This window comes from Neospora caninum, chromosome VIIa (assembly GCF_000208865.1).
Source record: "Neospora caninum Liverpool complete genome, chromosome VIIa".
Classification (NCBI taxonomy): domain Eukaryota; phylum Apicomplexa; class Conoidasida; order Eucoccidiorida; family Sarcocystidae; genus Neospora; species Neospora caninum.
In genome coordinates this window covers 2105646-2128547 of record NC_018393.1, presented here as the reverse complement: position 1 = coordinate 2128547, position 22902 = coordinate 2105646, and the positions used below count along the sequence as shown (strand labels likewise).

At 55.9% G+C, this 22902-nt stretch overlaps 4 protein-coding genes across 4 annotated transcripts; 2 read left to right on the top strand and 2 right to left on the bottom strand.

The window, feature by feature from the left end:
- Window positions 1-56: 56 nt before the first annotated feature.
- On the top strand, window positions 57-2076 carry NCLIV_021670 (conserved hypothetical protein; the record flags this gene model as incomplete). The annotated part of the gene is made up of 5 exons (XM_003882362.1): window positions 57-127; window positions 604-742; window positions 846-938; window positions 1310-1570; window positions 1942-2076. 5 exons carry the CDS (start codon window positions 57-59, stop codon window positions 2074-2076), a joined length of 699 nt encoding a protein of 232 aa, XP_003882411.1.
- Window positions 2077-4411: 2335 nt separating this feature from the next.
- Window positions 4412-5149, top strand: NCLIV_021660 (conserved hypothetical protein; the record flags this gene model as incomplete). The annotated part of the gene is made up of 1 exon (XM_003882361.1): window positions 4412-5149. One exon carries the CDS (start codon window positions 4412-4414, stop codon window positions 5147-5149), a length of 738 nt encoding a protein of 245 aa, XP_003882410.1.
- Window positions 5150-6224: 1075 nt separating this feature from the next.
- On the bottom strand, window positions 6225-15576 carry NCLIV_021650 (hypothetical protein; the record flags this gene model as incomplete). The annotated part of the gene is made up of 10 exons (XM_003882360.1): window positions 6225-6356; window positions 7062-7232; window positions 7569-7655; window positions 9018-9119; window positions 9446-9594; window positions 10246-10416; window positions 11000-11054; window positions 11603-13123; window positions 13547-13703; window positions 14117-15576. 10 exons carry the CDS (start codon window positions 15574-15576, stop codon window positions 6225-6227), a joined length of 4005 nt encoding a protein of 1334 aa, XP_003882409.1.
- A 2890-nt stretch (window positions 15577-18466) lies between these two features.
- Window positions 18467-19120, bottom strand: NCLIV_021640 (uncharacterized protein; the record flags this gene model as incomplete). Its single annotated transcript, XM_003882359.1, has 1 exon — window positions 18467-19120. The coding sequence occupies one exon, from the start codon at window positions 19118-19120 to the stop codon at window positions 18467-18469; it is 654 nt and encodes a 217-aa protein (XP_003882408.1).
- Between the last annotated feature and the right edge of the window lie 3782 nt (window positions 19121-22902).

The following is a 22902-nucleotide window of genomic DNA, read 5'->3' as shown; positions in this document are numbered from 1 at the left end:
CTTCCAGCTTCTTCTACTTTTTTCCAACTTCCTCTACTTCTTCACTCTTCCCAGTCATGGTGAAATGTAGGGGTTTCAAGCCCCAAGGCATGGTCCTCAACCCGATTCGACGGGTCGTCTCTTCCGGGTAAAGCTTGTCGCAGCATGAAATTAGAATCGCTGCTCAAACCACGGAACTCACCGCTCAGCTACATCCTGATCTACATACCTATACATACCTGTACATATACATATATGTATATATATATGCATATTTGAATGTATTGAAAGGTGAACGTGTACGCGTATATACCCATATATATATATATATATATATATATATATATATACATACATACATACATACATACATACATACATACATACATACATACATACATACATACATACATATATACAACTCTACGTCTATTCGCGCGTCTGTGTCAGTACATGTAGTGTTGATATGCGTATATTTGAATATATAGCCATAGAGAGAGAGACCTAATTATATATATATATATAAGTTGAGATCTGTGTCTCGTTTTTTGTTGTTGTGCGTTGCTGTTCGTTTTTGGTTTGTTGTGGAAACGGGGGCGTTTTGGTGGATGGTGCGTTTTCCAGGCCGTCGCTGATGGAGAAGCTGCAACGTGACTCCAGGCCGACGTGGGAAGAGCTCCGAAAGATGCTGAAGAAGAAGGAAGAAAGCGCCAACGAGTTTCTCGAGCGCTACGAAAACGAACAGTTCTCGGGGCAGCTGGAGGTGAGGGTTTTCCAAAGACAGGGGAAAAGAACGGAGAAAGGGGACGATTCCCGAGCGAAAACAGACCTCACTGCGCACGGTGCGGATTGCGCTCGTTCCGCAGTTCCCTCCTGTCGGGGATCCTGGCTCGCCGCTGCGCTTTCCCGTCGACGGAAAGGCGAGCGTGCGATTTGGCCTTTTTGGGTGGTTGGAGAAGGTGCGGTTCGTCGGGAAGCTTCGAAGCTTCCGAGAGGGGGAAACAGGGCCTGTCTATGTCGTGACGTTGCAGATCCAGAGAGGAGGCCAAGCGTAGGACGGTGAGTGTCTTCCGTTCCGCCTCTTTTTCCGCCGTCGTGGTTTGCCCAAGGAGGGGCTGCCGAAGGGTCCGTTTCCGATCCGTGCATTCCGTACACAGCTTGTATGCAAGTGTTGGTTTTTCAAATATACGCTGGACACTTTTTTTAAGCGCGAAGGAGGCTTTGCTGGGTGTCCGAGCATTATGCACAAGTCTTCGCGCCTCGATGGCGGTCCAGAGCTGCCAGGGGCGTTACGGGTTTTCCGTTGTTCGCAGTGGCGCTTTGCGTGCAGAGCTTTCGGAACTCGAAGATCGAGGAGCAAGAAAGGCAACATCTCGAACTTCTTCGACAAGAGGCGAAGCAGAGAAGAAAACGTGCGCGAGAGGAGGCAGGGCCCTCAGACTCGAGCGCCGAGGAGTCGAGCACCGGCGAGCGAAGTGACGGCTCCGACAGCGACAGAGGGAGCAGTGGGAAGAAGAAGAAGAGCGAGAAGAAGAAGAAAAAGAAAGACAAGAAGAAGAAGCACAAGCGCGAGAAGAAACGGAAGAGCGAGGTAAGGCGACGAAATCGTCTCTATGCCCCCTCTCTGGTTGTCGGCGGGTGTTTCGCGCAGTGCACATCCAGGTGTTTTGTGTTTTCCGGCGACTTGGGGATCAGTCGCGTTGCGTTTCACAGCCGAGATGCATGCACGTTGCCTTCCTCGCCAGACTGAAACAGAGGTGCGAACGAAGGCGTCAAACGCGCTCGCCCGCATGAGCCGTCGCTTGTTCGGGGATCCCCACTCCTGCGTTTTAAAACCAGGGCACTCTGTGTGCAGATTTCTGTCGTTTGTGGGGTATTTGAACACGGAGGTGAGGACTGCATTGTGGAACGCGAGTTCCCAGGCGCGCTGCTGGGCTGTTTTGTGTTTCGCTCGCCTCGCAGAAGTCTGAGTCTCGACACAAGGATTCCGGGAGAAACGATCCTGCATGCGCCGCTTCCAACAACCCGTATCGCCTCTCCAACTTCTTCAGCGATGTGCGCGCAGCGGAAGGCCCTGCGAGCTCCTCGAAGGCGTGAACGAAACCGTTCTATCCGAGATGCTGTCAGCGCACCCGAGCCGGAAACGCGGGTCAGTTCTCCGCTCAAGCAAACGTCGTGTGGTTTACGCCCGCGGCGGACCTGGAGGGAGGAAGAATCAGGCGACGCGGCTGTGCGTTTTCGCCCCTTTGTCCACCGCCTGTCGCGTTCCAAGAAAAACGCGCCAGGCGTGGAAGCCCCTGCGTGCTTGTGGAAGAAGCGGCTGTCTGTAAACCGCAAACGCTCCCAGGAGTCGCCGGGCCTTGTGAGTCTTTCGAGTGCGTGCAAATATCCTTTTTTGCATTTTCGGGCTGGGGGAAGACGCGCCGTTCTGGCTCCGTGTTCGCCATTGAAGGGCCGAGATGGACGGCGGATGCAAACAGCGAAAGCGATCGCTGTCCTACGCCGGTTGCTTGCGTCAGCTCGCGTCTGATCTTCGATTGTGGTCTTCTAAATGGACGCTTGTTCTGAGACAGTGCAGCGGCGCGCTGGAGAGGTAAGGGGTGACCACCGCCGGAACGCGCTTTGCTCTATTGGCTGCAGGTGGGTGACAACCGAGCTTTTGGAACCTTTTTTCTGTGGATTTGACGGACCTACGGCCGGCCTTTTTTGTGTGGGTCGCTGAAGGAGGGCAGAAAGGTCTGGAGAGGCGTAGACACACTCGATCGGAGCACGGCCGCGTCTGAGAGAAAGAGCGGCAGAAACGGGGAACCCTCTTCCAGTACCACTGCGGCCACAGGAAACAGCTCGTGCGTGCAAAGCGACTGTGTAAGAGCGCATCGGCGTAGCCGTGTATAAACAGGTTGTGTATGAGCGCACGGGTATATATGCCTGGGCTGCCGGAGTTTCACGGGGGGCTGTCCACACCTAGGCCAGTAGAGTGTGTCTCCGCTCCCTGTGTACAGAGAGACGTGCACGTGTGCCCAGCGGTTGGTGTCGGTATAGATTCCAGAGTTTATCTCCTATGGGACTGCACACCAAAAGCTCCTTCCGGCTAAAAAGGTGAAACACCCGGTTACCTTCAGCGGCGTAGGGAGTGGCGGCTACCGGCGAAAAGTATCGCAGCACACGTTTCCCGATGGCAAGCCTGTGGAGAGAACTGACACAGGGTGTATCAGGGAGCGGCTGTGGACGGAGACAGTGTTGCCCGTCGCGACGCAAGTCGTGTGCATCGAGAGACTCGTCTAGATGCGAACACCCGGAGAGTGCGGAGCACAGAAATGCTGGTGCTGGTCTTCGACGCGCACATTTCCAGCCGTAGATATGTGGAAAGAGGGAAGTTGTCATGGGTGACATTCCGGGAGGGCGCCCAAAAACCAACACATATCCCATGTCGATCACTCAGTGTCTCCAGGGACGACTCCAGCAGGATGCGTCTCAACAAACGAGATTTGAGAGAGACACGCTGTTTGCCGCACGTCGGGCCCTCCAGCAAACCGTCACCCACACGGTGCAAGAGCAAAGCCATCGCGTGGAAACAAAAAGTGTCCGCTGTACACTGGTCCGCCTCTTTGCGGCGTGTGCTTGATGTGGGGTTGTCGGGCTGGTGTTTCGATGCGAACGCCCAAGAGTCCAACGCGTAAGTATTGATGCGGAAATACCTCTCCGTTGAACGAAAGCGTCGCGTACCCCTCGACACACTGTCTCTATATAGGTCGTGTGTGTCCATCCTCACGTCGAGCCCCTGGCTCCCCCTTTTCGCCCACTGGGAAGTTCGACGTTTTTCTGTCGACCGAGAGACGTAAACATTGCAAAGCGACACAAACGGCTCAACCGTCTAATAACGGGCCCCGGCGAAGCGTGACATCGCAACCCCGCTCGGTGTGTCTAGAAAAACCAGCTGGGATTCGACAACACGCCGCCGACTGCTTTGAGCAAACACAAGGAGCGAGCGGACGTGTTTTGGCGTGCGTGCGTCTCCAGTTCTTGGTCCCGTAGGGTGGGAGTTTCCAAGCAGGCGTATCATGCCGTCAGTGACGGCGGGGGGTGTGCAATTTTTTAGGAAGCTTGTTCGTCTCGCCGACACGGGCATACTGCGAGAGGGGCGATCAACCAGTGCGTTTTGGGGTCGGTCCAAGCGTTCGCAGTTCCCTGGCGTGTCTCGTCGCCGTCGAAATGCACCCGGGCGCTCAGCGCACCGAGCACTGGTTGTCTGTCGCTTTTTCGCGAGGCCCCGATCGATATGACGCTTTCTACGTGGTGGACCCCCGGCTCGACTGAAGGGCGGATTTGTCCTCGGGAAACGAGGACAGCAATTTGTGTCTGACTGTCTTTAAGGTACGTTCACTGCGACAGTTCCTCTCCAAACTCTGTACGTGTGTGCGTTGCGCCCTACATGCCAGCGCCTCGAGGACGACGGGTAACCCACGTCGGCGCGCGCTGTGTGTCTATGCTGCGAGTGGATGAAACCGGTTTTCCAAACGCTTCCTTCAGGGACTTGTATGGCTGCACGATGCTGTTGCGAGTTTTGTTTGGTTGGGCAGCGCTTGGGGCTGCACTGGCGGCGGCAAGTCTCCTGCAGGGTGCGCCGACTGGGTTCTACGGTTCCCAAGGTACTGAGCCCACGGAGACCTCTCCGGACGAACTAGAGAGCCTTGCCCGAGTCCCCGCCGCGCGAGCGCATGCTGTGAACTCCCCAACCCGCGCCGAGGTGCCAGGTGTCTTTGTGAATGTTGACAAGAAGCCCAGCGACGGTTCAGCCACGGAAACCGCAGACGAAGTCGAGATGGAAGAGCCGGCTGACACGTCAAAGGCGAGGGGACGGTCGGCATCCCCCTGGGACCGCTACGTAGTGAAGGGGAAAGTCTCTTTCCTCGAGGCCGTCGGCGCGCTGTTTCTCGTGTCTATCGTGCACAACGCAGTCAGGGATCAATTTCGAGCTCTCGAGGAAACTGAAGAGAGACGCCCCCGATCCGCCACCCCCGCTCTTAAGGGCCTCGTCGTAGCTACCACTCTCTGGATGGCCTTGAGGAACAGGCTTCCAAAACTGTACATTCTTCAACGGCGTGACGCCGCGAACGCGAAAAAGAAGGCCCAGGAAAACGCAAAGCGAGATTCCGTGTCCGCGGTGTAACACACACTCGCGATGGACAGTTATGCCATTCGTTTTGAGGTGGGAGTGTCCCGCGGTAAGGTACGCGGTTTCAGTCGTATGCAGAAAAGTTGACGCGTAGGACATGTTTCTACTAGCCTTACCGTTCGTCTTTTTGCCAACCTCATATATCATCGAAGTCTTCGCGTCGGATGTTAGTGGCGTCTCGCGCACTAGACCCCGCGGATATACCCTTGGCTGTACCGGTGTTGCGCGTCCTGTAGCTTTCATTGGCGGCTGATTCGGGGATTGAAAACGATGGACTCCAGAACTTTACGTTCAGCCATTCTGGAGTGGCAAACGGGGAATCCCGTGGCATCCTCAGCGAACTGCCGTCAAAACTCGGCTCCTGAAGATCCCCTTGGAACCATGGAAGTATGGTGCAGAAATTAACCACCTGTTCACTGTGTAAGTGGAGATACACCCCAGTGTGCACGCCAGCAGCCGTTTCTGCTGGGACGGATTTGCGAATTCCGACAGCCACAACAAACTTAGTGTGTCCTCGAGTCCGTGCTAACGCACGAGAACTTGGACGTAAAGACGCAGTGGATACTCTCAACCTAGGTCGTGTGAACGCGTAATGCAGAATAGTCGTGCGTGCCCACTTTCAGCCAGCCGAAGTCATTCTTCAGAGATCATCACCTATATCGCGGACACATTGTGCCGTTTCGTTTTACGCGTGGAAATCTACGGATTCGCCCAAAAAACGAAACACGCAACGGTCTAGTTGCGTGTAAGCTCGCGGTCCCAGAAGCCGCGGCTTCGACGTGCTCGCGTCCTGTCTCAGACGCGCACGGTCATCCGGCCTGCCACAGAGCTTCGACACCTTTCCTCTCAACATGATTGGGAAGCAAACACCTAAAAAGATTTCCAATCTCTAATGAACTGGAGTTCCTGTGCGTCTGGCTGAAGCTCACACGTACGGACCCGCCAGAGACAGAGGCGCGCTTCGCTGGGTGTTTATACACGCGACGGTTCGCGTGCCGGTTCTAGGCACCAAATTCGACTGAGTTCTTGATCTGCGAGACACAAAAACGGTGCTGTCTCGGTTCTCGCGTTACGAGTCGAAGCCAATGAACGTCAAAATGTCGGGCATCTTCTCGGGGTACTGCGCGTGGCTCTTTACGAGGCCGGTCACGTCGTAGTTCTCAACGCCTTGAACGTTCTTCACCGGCCCGAGCCCCGCTACCTGGCGGCACGGCACAACACGCGTAAAACCGGACACCTCGAGGAACGATCCACAGGGTAAGTAACACGCGCAGCGGGGGAGAGACAAAAACAGCATGCGACGGAAAACGACACCCGGGACATCGAAAGGGAGCTCGCGACCGCACAGAATCGACTCGCTGGCCAGCGGGCCCAGCCCCAGAAAACAAACGATAGCTGGGCCGAGGGCCGGGGCAAAAAGTTGACAGCGCCCGGGGGGCAGGATAGGAAACCTGTGGACCGTTTCACACGCGACACAGTTTTCAACTTACGACAGGTAAAAGGATCGGATATACTGCCACATGGAAACCGGCGACGGGCAAACGGCCAGAAGCGAAGGCAGCGCCGCCCGCGCCCGAAACGCATGAAACAAGAGACGTGTCCCGGTCCAGCACGCATGGCACGACTCGTCACGCTGTAGAATCCCTCATCACACGCAAATATGTAAATGGGCTGAGCAGAGCTCGGCCAGACGCGCACACATCCCTGTGTCTGTGTTGACGCGCTGCGCTACGTGCCCCAAAGGATGCCCACAAACACGCGTTTCTATAATGTGTATGTGGCGAGCTCCTTGCACAGACCGTCACTTGCATGCGACGCGAGACCAACGCACATGCACAGCTTTTTTTAGAGTGAGCGGCCAGCGCGGGAGCGGTGCTCTCGCAAAGCAGCGCCCGCAGCGCCTCACCTGCAGTCCCCACTCCATCCAGCGGTAGAGGAAGGCGAGAAGCCAGTCTGCGCGAGAGTAGACATTCACGAGTCTGCGACTGACGACGTCGCGGGCGGCGGCCCACTGCTTCGTGTTGAGGCTGGCAGGCAGGCCGATCAAGACGCAGTCGCACACGACGTGGAGCTTGCGCTGCACAGACACGGAAAGACCAGATGGGGCGGAAGAATGGAGAACAGAGGAGGGAAAGAACACAAACAGGGAAAGACACGAAGAGGACGGTGAAGAATACCGGACTGGAGAAGCCAGAGAGGGAAGGAAAGGAAAAACAGGGAAGGCAGAGGTGGAACAAAAAGCGAAGACGTACCGAGACCGGCAGGACGGACAGGAAGAGAAAGAACGACGGAGAGGGACAGGGAGATCTCAACGTGGAGGACCCAAGAGAAAAGTGGTGCAGCACTTTGCGCGCCAAAGACAACGGCAGGAGAAGGAAAAAGGAAAGACGAAACACCCGCGGCAGGTCCTTACGCGTTTCCAAAGAGTCTGGAGACAGTAGAAAATCACGCGAGCTCCCATGCTGTATCCGACCAAGCTGACTGGGCGCTGCCCCACGGCCTGAGTGTACATACACAACGGACCGTGCGCAGACCCACAACCGAAACTGGCGTCGATGCCTGACCTGGCTGTTTGCCGCCCTCGACTCCCTCACTTCCCGAGCGCGCAAATATACACCTAGAAAGTATACACGCAGTTACGCATAAAGTGATAACCAATCTACCGAGTGCACAGATATAAATATATATATATATATATATATATAGATAGATAGATAGATAGATAGATAGATAGATAGATAGATATACAGGTATACTTGGATTGCCTCTACACGTTCTTTGGAAAGCGCCTGTGGCACTGCTTCTTGTATCAGGCGTACTCTGTCCATATTGTGGGGGCCCCTTCTGTGCAATAAGAAAAGAAATCCATCCGCGTTTCCACAACGACGGAACGCCGACACACACAGGATCTGTTGCGGCAGGCACACATACGTTTTCGGCCTCCCTCCCCGTCTCCCTCTCACCCAAAAGAGACAATCCTTTCGGTTTCAGGCACAGCCAATCTCAACACGCCCACAGGCGTGCGGTAAGCGGCGCCTTCATTCTCGCCGTGTGGAGCGTGGTGGTTCCCTTTCTGAACGTGCCTGGGTGTCGGAGATGGCGTCCGCGAGGAGGCGCCCGGCCTGCTGCGCGCGCTCTCTGCAGAGACTCCAGGTGTTGTCGAGACTCGCGGCGTACTGAATGAGGGCCATCGGCCAGAACAGCGCGAAAGTGAGGCCGCCGAGGACAGTGTGCTGGAGATAGTACTTCCCCGCAGCCACTGCGAAGTCCTGAGGGAGAGGCGAAAGCAGCGCGGCGCGAAGTGAGGACTTCCAGGCCCAGTCAGCGTCGAAAGTGCGAATACGGAGGATACCGCCGCGGCAGCCGATTATTTCCACTCCAAATATGCGCAACCGGTCTTTTAGCAAAGCGAGGAGACGATCGGGAATGTGCAAAGCGCGACGGGAACAGAAAAAGCAGCGAACGGGGGAGGCGGAGACAAGGAAATGCGTTAAAAACAGAGACACGCTTGCGCGCGCCCCCCTGGAACGACCGCAGCGTTTGAGAAGGGCGATTCGAAAAAACCACGAGGGAACAAAAAGGCAGCTGAACACGCGCTCCATTCCGGGGACGCGCTCTTCGCCAAGGGTGTCTACGCCTAGGGACATGCGCACTGCGAAAAGCCGAGATCTCCACAGAGGCATCTCTCCGGAGGATCTTGGGGAGGCTCTCTGAGTGCCCCGCAGTATAAACGGGCGGGGACACGCCACGCGACGCCCGCTTCTCTCCGCAAAGCTCGACAGGCGAAGGGGACAACAGGGAAAGAAAAGGAAGAGGCAAAAAACGAGAGAAGGCAAAAAAGTGGCAAAAAAAAGAGAGGTACCTGTGAAAGCATTTGAACAACCATGCCTCCGAGAGCTTTTAGGATAGTCGGCTCCCACTTGAGGGAGAGGAGGTCGGAGCACGCGTGCGGACACGCTTGAATCTGGACAGGGAGAACAAAACGCCCGAGATCGAGAAGCACGGGGACGTGAGTGCGAACCGGAAACGCACCGGTGACCTATGCACACACGCGGTTTTCCGGCTGCGTGTCTGGAGACGGAGGAAACGACGGCTACGCTTCTCTTGGCGACGCGACGAACACACGTGCCGCAAATTTCTTAAACCGGCCCCGACGTGTCCACACGTCGCCAGCGAGGCGTCGGCCGAGACCGGATCGCCGCGGCTCTGCAGCGACTCCTGGCCCGTCGAGAGTCTCTCCTCTCCTGGGCAGAGACCCACAGAGAAGACGCGCCTAGGAAGAGAGCGTACCCACGGCAGCGAGATGTCATCGAAGGTCCGGAGGTAGCCTGAGACGCAGACCGTCACTCCGAGACTGGACGGCGTCTTCCCGTTCAACATGTCGAACTCGAAGACTTTGATGTTTGCAATCCGCCGACTGTACTTCCAGCCCGTGAGCCCTGAGAAGATACCGCGCACGCACGGGCGTTGCGAACGTCGACAGACTCACCTCGGCCTCACGGCGCCGCTTGCGCAGAGTCGAGACAGACGCTCTGCTTGCTGCCGTGACGACGCGCGATTGAAAGGAAAACAAAACGCAGGAGGTAACCGGCCAGAAGAGAGAGGAACGCGTCTCGCCTCGACTGCAAATGAAGAGGCATGCTTCTCCCGTTTGTACGGCTGCGCATTCCCCCCCAGACCTCTCGCCTGCTTCACCCTCTCTATGGAATCGTCTTCCCCGCCTTCCGCCCTCGCCGTCTGCTTCTGTCCACGTACGTCTTTCCCCTTCACGGATACGCAGTCGCGGATCTCTTCCCCTGTCTGTTTTTGCTAGCTTTCGCGTGTTCGCTTACGCCCCCAAAGAAGCAACGTCGTCTTCCACCTCCTCTCGTCTCCGTGCTGGCCTTCCTTTCTGTTCTTCTTTGTTTAGGAATTTCTAATGTACTAAATTCAATATCGTTTTTTTTCGTCCGCTCCGCGTGTGTCCCTCTTCTTGCTCTCCGTTCCTCTTGCCTTCTGCCTTATCCTTTTTCGTGCCTGGACCTCGTTGCTTTCCCTTCCACTTCTTCTTTCTGGCCGCGCCTTCCGCACCACGCGTGCGCGCCACGCACCCGCGCCCCCAGCTCCAAAGAGCGAAACGATGGCTGCCATCCCGCCGGCCGAGGCGAGGAAGGCCGAAACGCTTGCACCACCTACGCCGAGCGAGGCGATCCCCGCGACGATTCCCGGGGCGGCCAGACCCGCCGTCAGCGCCACCAGAAATCCGCCCCCGATGGCAGCGCCTGCACGCAGCAAAGAAAAAGGCAACTGAACACAAGCTACGCACACTCCTCTCTCCAGACGAAGCGAATGCCGGCGCTGCCTCGCGTTTGCATGTGCATGCACGCCTCCGGCCCAGTTTCTTCCCCTGGACAATTTCCTTCCAGAGAAGACCCCAGAGAGGTGTCTCCACAAGCGCCCTCCGCGAGGTCGCAGCGAGCGCCGAGCCTCCGAGGGCGCCTTGGCTGGGCGAGACGGAGTGACGCGACCGCGCGCGCGCAGAGAGACTGCCCAGAAGCGTCGAAGGTGCGAAAAAACACCGCGCAACAGACACTGCGAGGCTTTTCACACGCCCGGTTTTCGCCGATGCAAGAAAACTCAAAACGAATTCGAGAGAGGCGGGAGAACCCCGAACGCCGCCAGAAACTCAGGTGTGCCGAGAGGCCAAAACAGGAAAGTCGGTGCTTCCCTTGGCCTCCTGCGCTTGCAACAGAGGGCGATCTGCAGGCACTACCCCCCCCCCCCCCCGCGGGCAGGGCATGCGTGCCTCTCGACCTTTTTCTCCTCTTTCCGCGTCGCGGTTTTCCTCGGTGTCGAATCTCCCACCTGCGATCTTCAGGCGCCGCCACGTCTTCTGCCTCGCTCCCTCCTTCGTGCTGGCCTGTACATACACGCGACGAGCAGATTCGTCGATATGGCGACCACGAACAACCCTTTTAACGCGCCCCGCGAGGCCTTTCAAATCCGCGTCACACCAGGGGATGCACACTGACTCGACAGCGACCTAGACACCTGCTTGCATCTGAGGATACACTTACGCAACTACACACGCATGTATATATATATATATATATATATGCGTGCATGTTAGGTTGATAGGTCCTTGCCTACGACGTTAGCTATCTGAGTGTGCAGATTTATTCACAGAATTTGGGGAGATTGCGATTGGGTGTATCTAGTGCTGGAGACGCAAAGGATGCGAGGCCCTCGAAGCGTGGTCGCCTGCGACGTTCGAGCTCCACAGAAGGAAGCGGAGGCATGGCGACGCACAACGCTTCCGTTTGAGATGTCGACAACGTAGCTCTCAGGCAGAGTCCCGCTCCCCGCATCGCCCCTCTTGTCACGGGAGGACGGGAAGGCTGCGGGCCAGGGTCTGGGCCCCCGAAGACCGGTGCCCGCGATGACTGGGCGCGCCGCAATGCCTCTTACTCTGAGGAGGTCCAGGAGGTCGGCGGCGAGGTGGTGTTCGAGTCTGATGAGAACGAGCGGGTTGAGGCGCATCAGATCGACTGCAAAGAGCTGCAACATGAACTGGACACGCGCGTCGAACGAGCCGCTGGTGACGAGCGCTGTGGTCAGTTCCCGCAGGAGCACCGTGCGTGCGGAAGGCGGCGAGGAAGGAAGGAGGGCGGAGGCGCCGTCCTCGTCGGCAGCGGCGAAATACGCGTCATCCCCGCCGTGTCTCGACTCCCAGCGGGTGAAGGGTCGGTCTGTTCCGCGTCTTTTCTCGCGGCAGGGATACGGGAAATTGTAGCGTGGAAACGTATTGGACCGCATGCAGTCGGGGTCCAGGAGTAGCTGTTCCTGTTCGGAAGGCAAACTCTCGCCGCTTCCTTCGTGGCTTTCGCGCTCTACGGACCCGACAGCGACGACGAGGCTGTCCTCTTCGTCCTCATCCTTCTTCTCCAAACAGACGCGTAGACACGACGTGTGCAGGTCTCGAGAACGGGAGGACGGAGACGCCAAGGACGCATCCGAGAGAGGATGCGCAGCGATCGCGGTGAATACGACGCCCTGCAAATCGGCGCATGAAGACGGCGTGAAAGGCGTTTCTTCTCTCTTGTCTTGGGACGAAAACCTCTCCGAGGGTAAGGGCGGCTCGCCGTCTTGTCCAGCGTCCGTTCTCCCTTTCTCTTCATGGCTCTCTCCTCTCTCGCTTCGCTCCCGCTCGCGTCCGTCAAGACGCCCTCCTCTGTACGCCGCCTGGCGCTGCCGTTCGTCTTCCGCCAGGGCGCGGAAACGTCCCGATCGCTCGTCTTCCTCGGCAGAGTACCGGCGCCGCCTCGCATGCAGCTCTTCTTTCTTCCTCTCCGCAACCAAGAGACTCTGGCGCTGCTCGCTCGTGACCGGTCCCTTCTCTTCAGAACTCGTCTGTGTCCCTTCGCCGTCTCTTTGCGGAGTCTCTGCGCCTTCTCGCCTCCGCTCGTCGCCCGTTTCCACTCCAGATGGACCCGCGCTCGCTCCCGACCCCCGCCCTCCAGAGGTGTATGTACACCCGGACGAGTGCCCCGGCGCCCCGGCTTGTACCTCGTCGCCTCGGTGTCTGCCCGCTTCGCGCGGCGGCGTCGATTCTTCCTCGTCGGACACGTCAACAATCCCCTGTCGCTCCCGCGCGTACTGCGCATGCGGCGCCGTGGGGGGCGAGGAGACAAATTGCCGTTTGGGCCGTCGCTGTGTGTCGACGCTGGCGCCTTCCGTTTGCTGAGAAGCAAACGAAGGGGGCGACCCCAAGCGAGGAGCTGCATGCATTGCAGTTCGCATCGAGAAGGGTGAGCCAGGCACGGGAGAACGAGACGCCCCAGTCGAGGAGTCCTGCGGTGAGCCTTGGTGAGCGAAGCAGGACATCTCCGAGTGAAGTGTGTTGAAAATCGAATTCACCTCGGGCTGCATCGCCTCGCATGCCTCCACAACCGCCTTCACCAACGGCGCGGGGCTGACGATGTCCGAAGTCTGAAAACCACAGAGCGCCGGCAGCGGACACACCCAGAACGAAAAGGAGAAAGAGAACGAGAGAGAAAGAGAGAAAGAGAACGAGAGAGAGAAAACGAGAGAGAGAAAGAGAACGAGAGAGAGAAAGTGCGTACAGGAAGGCGGAAGAGAGTGAGGCATCGGGACACTGAAGCGGCAATGGACGCCCAGAAAGAAAATGAGGTGCCGACGAAACGCGCAAACGAACAAAAGGCAGGATCACAGGTGACGGAACCGAAAGGGAAAGAACGCGGTAAACAAAAACAGTAGCAAGCTCAAGAGAACAAGAGACAGCACAACGTTACGCGTGTAGACCTGCACGAGAATACATGTATAGTGTCTGTACATGTACCTAGATACATACAGATGGACACAGGAGAGATACCTCCACAGGCTTGTATGTACCTGGAGTCCATCCTTTAAAAGCTGGTCCCGAAGAATGATAGGTCGGACCAGACTTTTTTCGACACTCGCATCGACGTTCAGAACCTGTGGAGAGGCGAGCGTGTGGAGGAAAATCAAACTCCACTCTGCCACGAGACTCTGGAGCTCTGGGCTAAGGCTACAGAGAAGAAAGAGAAGCAATACAAGAGACAGAGGGGAGCTGTGAGGAAACAAACGGAGGGGATGAGAAAGGCGATCAGTCCCAAAGAAAGAACGAGGGCGAGAAGAAACACGACAGGCGACGGATTCCTCTGCAAACCACCTAGCCGGGCGCCGCCGCCGGGTTGCCTAAAAAGATAAAAAGGGGCGCGAAGGCGTGCAGGAAGAGAGCGAAAGTCGAGAGAAAAAAGAGGCGATGACGCAGAGACGAAGGAAACGGGGACACGGAAAAGGGCCGACGTTCGCTGGAGACAGTCTCACCCGCCAGTTGCTTCGCCTCGTCGCCGTGCTTGGCATCGCAGTCGGAAAGTCTGTCCCGCGTATGTCCTTTTTCTGTAGTGCTTTCGGCTCCGTCTTGCGTCCTTCTCTCACCTTTCAATGTGCTGTAGACACAGGCAGACGAAAACGCCGAGGAGGCTCTCTCGGCAGCTCGTCGGCAGCGTGAGGAGGCGATCCGCTTTGAAGGGGATGTACTGGAGGGCCAGGACCTCCCTTTCGGCACTTATCCGCAAATCGTCCAGCTCCAGTTTTGCGCCTTCGAGGTATCCCTCTGCATCCTGCGTCAGCCGTTCTTCGATCTCATCCAGAAGTCGTGCTTCCTCTTCCTCTTTCAACTCGGAAGGGACAGCCACGTTCCCGTGCCGGTCCGCGCGGGAATGTCCCGACACAAGGGCGCGCTCTTCGCCGTGAGGGCCCGCCAGCGTCGCTCCCCCTTTCGCGTCCTTCTGTCGCGTGGGCGCCTCTCCCACACCGCTCCCTCCCTCTGTGGTCTTGTCCTCGGGCGTCGTCTTTCGTGTCTCTTGCGTCTCGGTGTCTCCTTCCTGTCCAGCAGAGATTCGCGTCTCTTCAGGCAGCGAGGGTGGGTGGTGTTCCTCGTACACCTCACGAATGATGTTGAGAGTTCTCGTGCCTCTTTCCGCTGCGCGCGCGGGGTCTCCACTCCGCTCGGTCTCTCTCGGCTCTCGAGAAGTTGAAACGCCCGTTGAGGGGACCTTCCAGCAGGGCGAGAGCGGATGAACGGTGAGCGGGGTTCGCTGGATGTTTTCGCTTTGAAGAAGAATGTGGTGCTGTCTGTGGAGAAGCAGCGCCTTTGAGATGTCTGCCGCCCGCTCGGGCTCGATGTCGGCCATCTTTACGTCGCCGCTCTCGATGATTTTCTCCACCGAGCGCGAGAGGCCGAGGCTCCTCCCGGCGCCGGCCGTCGGCGCAGCAGAGAGCGACCCGAACGCGCCGATGCGGGAAGAGAAGAAGAGCGAAGAAGACCCGCTCTGCTCCTGACGCGGCGATCCTGCAGTCTCGGCCGCACCACGGCAGCTGTCGGCTGTCAACGCGCCGTCAGGAGAGTGGAGGGCGCCGCTGGAATCTACGTACACCCCAGCGACAGCCGCCGACGCATGCGGAAAGGAAGACGCGGTACCCGCCCCCGAAACAAGGGAAAAGAGGGACCGCGGGGGTCGCGGCGAGATCGTGTCGTCGACAAGGCGCCCCTGAAGCAAGAAGTGCTGCTGTTGATCTGGCTTCAGAAAGCAGTCCGCGCCTACACTGTCTTGAGACGCGAAAGAAAGCGAGGAAGGGAGACGGCCGAAAGGTGAAGAAGAGCAGGAAACTCCGGACGGTGCCGCGCTTCCTTCCATACCCGGGGAAGAAGACGCGGGCGTTTGAGCAGCAACCTGGTTCTTTCCACCGTCAGTAGGCTCACTCGGTTTCCGAGCACGCGACTCATCGCTACCGCCGCAGCCAGGCCTCGCCCGCCGCTCGGAGCCGCTGCAGGACGAGTGGGAAGACGGAGATGAAGCAGACGGGGGCATCGAATCCTCCGGAGCTCCCGCCATCCGAGAAGAGAGAGGGAGGAGAAAAAAGAGGCTGACGAGAAACCACGGACTGAGCGGTGATAGACTCAAGCAATACAGAGGAAAGACTGGAGGGAAGCCTAAGGTAAAGAGGAGAGACTGGAGAGAAGGAAAAGGAGCAGAGGCGAGACTGGAGAGAAAGGAAAGGAGCAGAGGCGAGACTGGAGAGGAAGAAAAGGAGCAGAGGCGAGACTGGAGAGAAAGAAAAGGAGCAGAGGCGAGACTGGAGAGGAAGAAAAGGAGCAGAGGCGAGACTGGAGAGAAAGAAAAGGAGCAGAGGCGAGACTGGAGAGAAAGAAAAGGAGCACAGGAGAGACTGGAGAGAAAGAAATAGGAACAGGGGAGAGAGGGAGAGAAAAAACAGTGTGCTGGTTGAGGACGACGGAGAGCGTGCGCACGGAGAGAAGAGAAACGAAGGCGAGTGAAGGCGGGGGTGGAGGAAACGTCCGTTGGAAACGAGTGAGCGGAAGAACAAAGATTTGTTCGAGAAAACAACCGTCACTTTAGAGGGGCGCAGGGGGTGTGGACGCGCGAATTGGAAGACACATGCACGAGATCACGAAGACACAAGCTCAAGCGGATATGAAGACGGAACAGCAAGACCTCTACGTTTCCGCTTCTTTCCTTCTTTTCGTTACAGAACTAGATGAATCTCTGTGGGTTACTGCTTGGGCCGCAGTCCGAGTCCCCTGGTCACCACGCAGAGAAAACTCGAATTTGACGGAGAAGCATGGATAAGTGGTTAACGAGGTATTTGTCTACACAGACAGTTTAAAAGAAAGTATCTTCCTCCAGGTGTTACAAAACATGACGTCGAATCTGAGACAGCGAAACTCTTCACCAACCAGGAAGTGCGCTCTCTGTGGTGCGTTTTTTCAATGGCTCTTCCAATCAGCACACAGCAACTTGTTTTTCTTCGTACGGCCGCGCCAGCTTTGACATGTCTCCACATAGAAACAACCGCCGAGGCAGCAGAGAAAAGCACAACCAGAGGAAGCTGTAAATGAGAAAGGAACTCGAAAGACAAGAAGCGCAAAGAGTATGTACACTTGAGTTCTCGACGGCCGGATGAAACGTGCATGTTGCCCGTCGCACGGCCAGCGAAAAAGCGGCTGGGGATGATGAGAGTGAGGTCACTTGCATGTGGCGTTTTCATGCAAACAAGTCAACTGTCCTTCCTTTCGCATCTGCTTCGTTTCCGAGATTTCGTCAAATTGCCGTGAGGCGGAATTCTGACGAGACGGAGTCATCTCTCACAGGCCCATGCGCCGCGTCAAAATAAATGTTTTCGCCGGGTGGCTGAGCGGAATGACGATGTTCGGTTATCCTCACACTATAAGTGACTCAACGGAAGCAACCAAGAATGCCTCTCCAGTCTCCGACGTATTGGCCTAGATGGCCCGGTATACGGTGAACAGCATGGTAGCACCGGTAGGTAGGCCAGGATACTAGATTTGGCAGAGAAGCTTGTGTAAGGAGCACTGGTGCCGCCAGGGGAACGAGTGGCACACGAGTAGTCTTCATGTACATGCCGAGAAAAAGCGATCAATGAGGGGGGACACGAGACACGCAGAGACTTAACAGTGGCAGTGGTCTCGCAGCGGCTGCAAGACAGCTTCAGAAAGGGGAGCAGGGCGTTCACAGCGAAGTACATGGCTGAGAGGTTATGCCTGCAGGCGTTATCCGGTACATGGATATGTAGGTCTAGTGAGCATACATGGAAATTTAGTAGAGCTAGTACTGTCAGTCGTGTAAGAACGAGTGAAGTGAAGGTAGCATCGCCAGTGTGAAAAAATCGAACGCGACTGTTCTTTTGATCGTTATCCAATTATCAGGAACAACTAACTCCTTTATGCTCGAAGCAGAGAGAAGCTTCTGTTTGAAGTCCGGATGCTTTCAGTCTCACTGCCTATCTAGCAGGCATCGCAACGATTCGGAGACTGGCTTCGTCGCTAATTGGTTACGAGATGAGACGAAAGCCACAACATTAGCCGTAAGCAGTGTTTGGTTCAGGCAGAGTGCTCGATTGTACGGAAATTGTGTTCGTCCATGAAGCGCCCCACACTACTGGTACACACACGTGTACATGCATATACCGAGCAAAAACTGTAATTCCACCGCCGCAGTGCCCCTCTCATAAAACAAGCCGTGCCCCTTTGGCTCTACCGTTCCGCCAGTCGAGTCCACCCACACGGCCTACAGCGACGGCCAGGCAATAGCTCTCAAGATGCCTCAGTTAACGGGCCGTTCCGGCTGCTGTTAGAACAACGCTTAACGAGGAATGGTGCCACTTTCAACCCCGACGCCGTGGGTGAGGCGACCCCGCACTGACACTACTGCCTGCAATATCGGCACTAAACCCCCTTGGGTCTCATTACTCCCGCTACACACAAGATCGCACGAAAACAGTAACGCTCTTCACAAATGCTGCCACGTGAGCCTTGCGGAACGAGCATATTCGTTGCAAGGCGCCTGCTACCTGAGGGGCAAAGGCGACGCCTCTTCTTTCATACAGGGTCGCTACGGTGCTACGTGCGCAGTCAGGTCTGCCTCTGCGTGGTAGACATACTCAACCGGCCTCAAATTACGGATTTTCGTGATCGAGAAACGAGTCTGTCAATTAGCATAAATCCGCAAGCACATGCACGGGGTTCGCAGAACTCCATTTGGAGGGGGGTAGCTCCCTATGACAAACTGCACATCCCGGAACTCATCGGCCAGGTAGGCGAAAAAGAAAAAGTTTCCTCTACACGGGAGCGGCAGCTACGCATCTGTGGACTGTCAACAATACACAAACAGTAGCAGCTGTCATCTGGGACACGAAAAAAATGTTAAACACATGTTAGCTGCGCCAACGATCTGTTTGCCATAACTATTCGGTGTCTACTTCCTGCTCGTCTCCTTCCGGGATAAGAGGCCCACCCGCCCGCTCCTGTTCCGGATCACTGCTCCCGTTCACGGTTCCTTCCACATACTGCTCTTCACTGTTTCCGAGCGCAGAGTCCTCACTCGCAACCGTCTTTGACTTTTTTGGCACGAAATGCCTGAATGTTCTCGCGAGACCCAATCCAGCAAATGCGGCTGCTGCAACTAACGCGGCTATGCCCACGGCAGTCTTGACACGTTTTTTACCGGGGATGGACTCTGTTCCTTCTTCTTCTGCAGAAGTCAACTCGGGCAGCACCCTGTCAGCAACAAGATACGACGTAAGAGCGCCGACCACCGGTACTGCCAGCTTCTTGATCAAGCTGCCTTTCTGAGTCGTGTGCGGCTTCTGCCCCGATACAACACGTGGCCACTCACCATCTGTAATGGCATCGTCAGTCACATCCGAGTCGACAGGGTTTCCTGCAGCATCGTCATCGCCGTCATAGTTTGAAACGCCGGCATATGCCCTAACCCCATATCCGATGTCCCCTTCATGCTGTTCGGTTGCCAAGTCTCCAGCGCTAGCGAGCCTCGGCAGGCCCGCGATTGCCAGTCCACAAACGCACAGAGCCACGATGAAGGTTGCTTGTCGGGCCATTTTAGGAGGACACTGAGACGCGTCTGAATGAACAAGAAGGCTTGTCAAAACAGGACAGTTTGCAAGCTCCAAAGAGGTAGAGCCTTGCCTAACTCTATAGAGACGACGAAAAATAATATGGAAAAGCCTACAGGAACAGCGACGCGGCAGCGTGACGCACTCGCAAGACGCTTGGCACCCACAACTTTGCATCCGAGATACTGCCACGAATAAATAGCAGTAAACCATACAGCGTCCGAAAAAGGTAAAAATCATAAACTGAGGTCTTCCCTCCACTCTTGTGTCCACAAACGGAGTAGGTTCGAAGCAATGCGCATCTTGGCACCACGGCGTCCCGCTACTCGTCGCGTCGCCGCGGGCTCGGTCGCAGTGCTCGGACACTAGAGACGCCCGTCTCTGGCAGTTGCTTCCGGAGAGAGAGTGCGGAGATATTACACACGCAGAACGGTTTCACGCGTCTCTGCCAAAACGCCCCAGAGTTTGCCGCGGTAACGAGAGGGGTCGCAGTGAGTCGTTCCTGCGTGTGTGACCACCACCTGGAGCGTTTTTTCGGTTGCCAGCTTCATCGCATGTCCGTGCCAGGCACGTGGTTCTGCAGGCACAGTCTCGGAGAGGTCACGAGCGGGCCGCTACGTGCCGACGAATTTCTACAACCAGTGCCCTCAGGAATCGGTGGGAGCCTGGACGCTTTCGTTTTTAACGAGATTTGCTTTTCTAGGTATCTCCCCCCCCATGTCTTAGCACTACAGTACGGCTTTTCCGCCCTCTCTAATGCGGTGGATTTTTACGGCCTTGGAGGAAAGCTCGGATGAAGGGATTGGAGTGAGGAGAAGAGAACTGAATTTGCCCACTTGGGAAGAGAAAGACGGCAGACGAGAGAAGCATCAGAATGCAACTATTTTAGAGTACCCTTCCGCAGCTCAGTACCCGGCATAAACGTAATTGTATGGCTGGAGGGGAAGAGGCTGCCAGCAGGCTGAGGCAGGAACGAACCTGTGTTTTGAGATAGCTTCGTAGTGAACTGCTTGCGAGACCTGCACAAGCATATGACATCGCAACGCAGCTGTCCTGCATACGTGTAGCCTCACAACGGTAAGCTCACTCTTGCAACAAGACGAAATGAAATGGACGGAAAATCCGCAACTCTACAGGCCACAAGGATCCTGGGCATGACCAATCCAGATGAGTAGACGCTCGCTTCCTAGTCAATATGCAACCTGCGGAGCGCCAAATGGAGCGGACTCGTTCTCAGCTGCCACTTCTCGACGGCAAACCTGGTAAGGGGCAGCCGTTTGGCTGTCTGCGTCACCTGGTATGAGCAGTACTGAGAGTAACATGGAAATGAACTAAACAGCATTATGAGGAAAGCCCACCAGAGTGTTCTCTAGATCTCATGTTTCGTTGTCCGGAGGGAGATCTTGTTCAGTGCGTACTAATCACGGTTATGGTAGAGCGTGCATGCCACTAGCTGAACAAGCGTATCGAGTGCCACTCGAACGACTGCCCAGTCAGGTTCCATGGAGTGGGACAGAGGTCCAGTCTCACGAAGACGACGACGAAACTCTGGCAAGGTATCCACCACAATCTGCTTCATGTTTCTCGCTTTCCGCCTTTGCCATGCCATCGCCTCCCCTGTGCACAAGACATCGGAGAAACAACAGAGGCCTTGAGCAATCCGCAACCACGGACCCCCACCAGAGTTGGCAGGCACATCGCACGCCGGTTCCAAGCCTAATTCACCAGCTTATTCATCTTCCACGTTTCTCGCATTTTCGCTTGAATGTACGGGTAACTACGCGGAGGTGCGTGCCGTCTTGTCTGACCAGGCATCCAGTGTTGCTTTCTGCCCTTCCGTAGCAAGTAGTCGTACGCCGCTCGGATGCTCCAGCAGCCCCTTTCCAACACAACCGTTCCAGTGTCTGGTTATATATTCTTCAGGCTGGAAGATTGAGTTGTGGTCCTGATTCCCTAACAAAAAGGTCCATGATGGGCTTTGGGGATGTGGCTGTTAGTTAGGATTTCGCGTCTTTGCGCAGTTGCAGTCACCACATGACAAACGTCTTCCCGTTCTGAGGATAGTGTTGCAACACAGACAGTTTGCAAGAATGTGGAGTGGATGTGCTGGCAGTCTACCAACGGCGGCTCGTGAAAAAAAAACCAATGATTCAGTTCTCAAGCACGATATGGTCGGGGGGCGCGTGCGTTTTCGCCGCAGTTCATTATAGTGACGTGACCGCCCCGTTAAAAAAGTACAAAACACACAACCCATTCAGTTCGCACCTCTGCCACACAGAACGCGAAAGCTCAAACCTACATGTTGTCTTCCGTGATGGTATTACACGTTCAACACGAGTGCGCCCGTACGAAGCTGGCGGACAACAAGCGCAAGGTAACATGTAGGTCTGCCCATTTTGCTGTTCTCCGGTATCCCCCCATGGCCAACATCTGCTCCGTTTACTAGATTTAAAAAGTCTTAGAGATGTGGAAGGCGAATCAAAGAATTGTTGCGTCCACATGCAATGGCGGCGCAGTGACCTGACGACAGCCGAGAAACATGCTCATTCATGGGCGTCACAGGTGAATCGAGGGGAGAAAACGAAACCGTGCACCCGTCATTAGGAGACAGAGATGGACTGCGTGCATGTTTAATCATGGCTTTTGTCGAACGTCCCCAGTTGGCGCACTAGGCTTGCAACCGAGATTGACCCATCTTCACCTTTGTGCCCCGGGGTAGACCGCTTGTGACCTGCGAAGTGCATTGGATTGTCTTTCATTCCCTCGTCACGTTCACATCGGCCTTCACGCCAACAGAGCGCTTCCTTTGTGTCGTTGCTTGCGCTTCTTTGGAATGGTCTCGAAGACTGCCACGCCGCCTCGTCCTCTACTAACATAACCGCGCGTCGTCTTCTCGCTGGTACTGTTCGGCTTTCATTCCCTGGTGACCCAGGCCCTAATCACAACCGTCAGGCACCTGGTCATCCCTTAGCTGACCATGCGGTAGGTCCAGAACAAGTGCTATCGTACCGAATTCTGAACAGATACTAGGGGTAGAACCCTCTGAGAGCGGATTATTTATAGGCTTGTTCTACCCCTAGTATCTGTTCCGAATTCGGTAGTGGTCTAGGTTGGTCAATGGACCTTCCATTAAGTACTAGTTATGGTGCTAAATCCTGAGGCTACTGAATGGTTAATTGGATGTCTGCAACTTTCGGTTTGAAGGAGCTTCCACACCCACGTAACCCTATACCAGTACACCCGATAACGCTGGCAAGGGGACAACCGCTCCAGGTTGAGGTGACTTCCATACAGGAGCGACTGACTGCGGTCCCTCTCCTCTGTGCCAAAACCCCGAGCGATTGCCGCCGTTTACAAAAGCGTGAAACCTTCCTGCTTGATGAAACTTGCCGTCTCTCCCCGCACTCTCCGCAGCAACCCCAAGAACGGGCGTGTTTTAAGTGCCGGCCCTAGCCCCCATGCGACGCCGGCAAATAGCGGCACGCCGTGTTGAGACATATACTGCTCGGAACGTGGTCCGCGGAAGGCGACAACGGCTACTGAGAAGATCTCCGGTTTATCGTTTTCATTTTTTGGACGTTGTATGGTTTGCTGCCTTCATTTATTGGTAGTCCCTCGGATGAAATTCAGTACCAAACACTCCTCGAGTGCGTCACGATATCCGGTCTGAGTTCCTGTAGGCAGCACTACAATTTTAAGGACGAAATTCCAAATTATCGTTCGTCGTCTCGGTAGTGTGGGAAAGGGTCTACCTGTTCAGAGCGCAA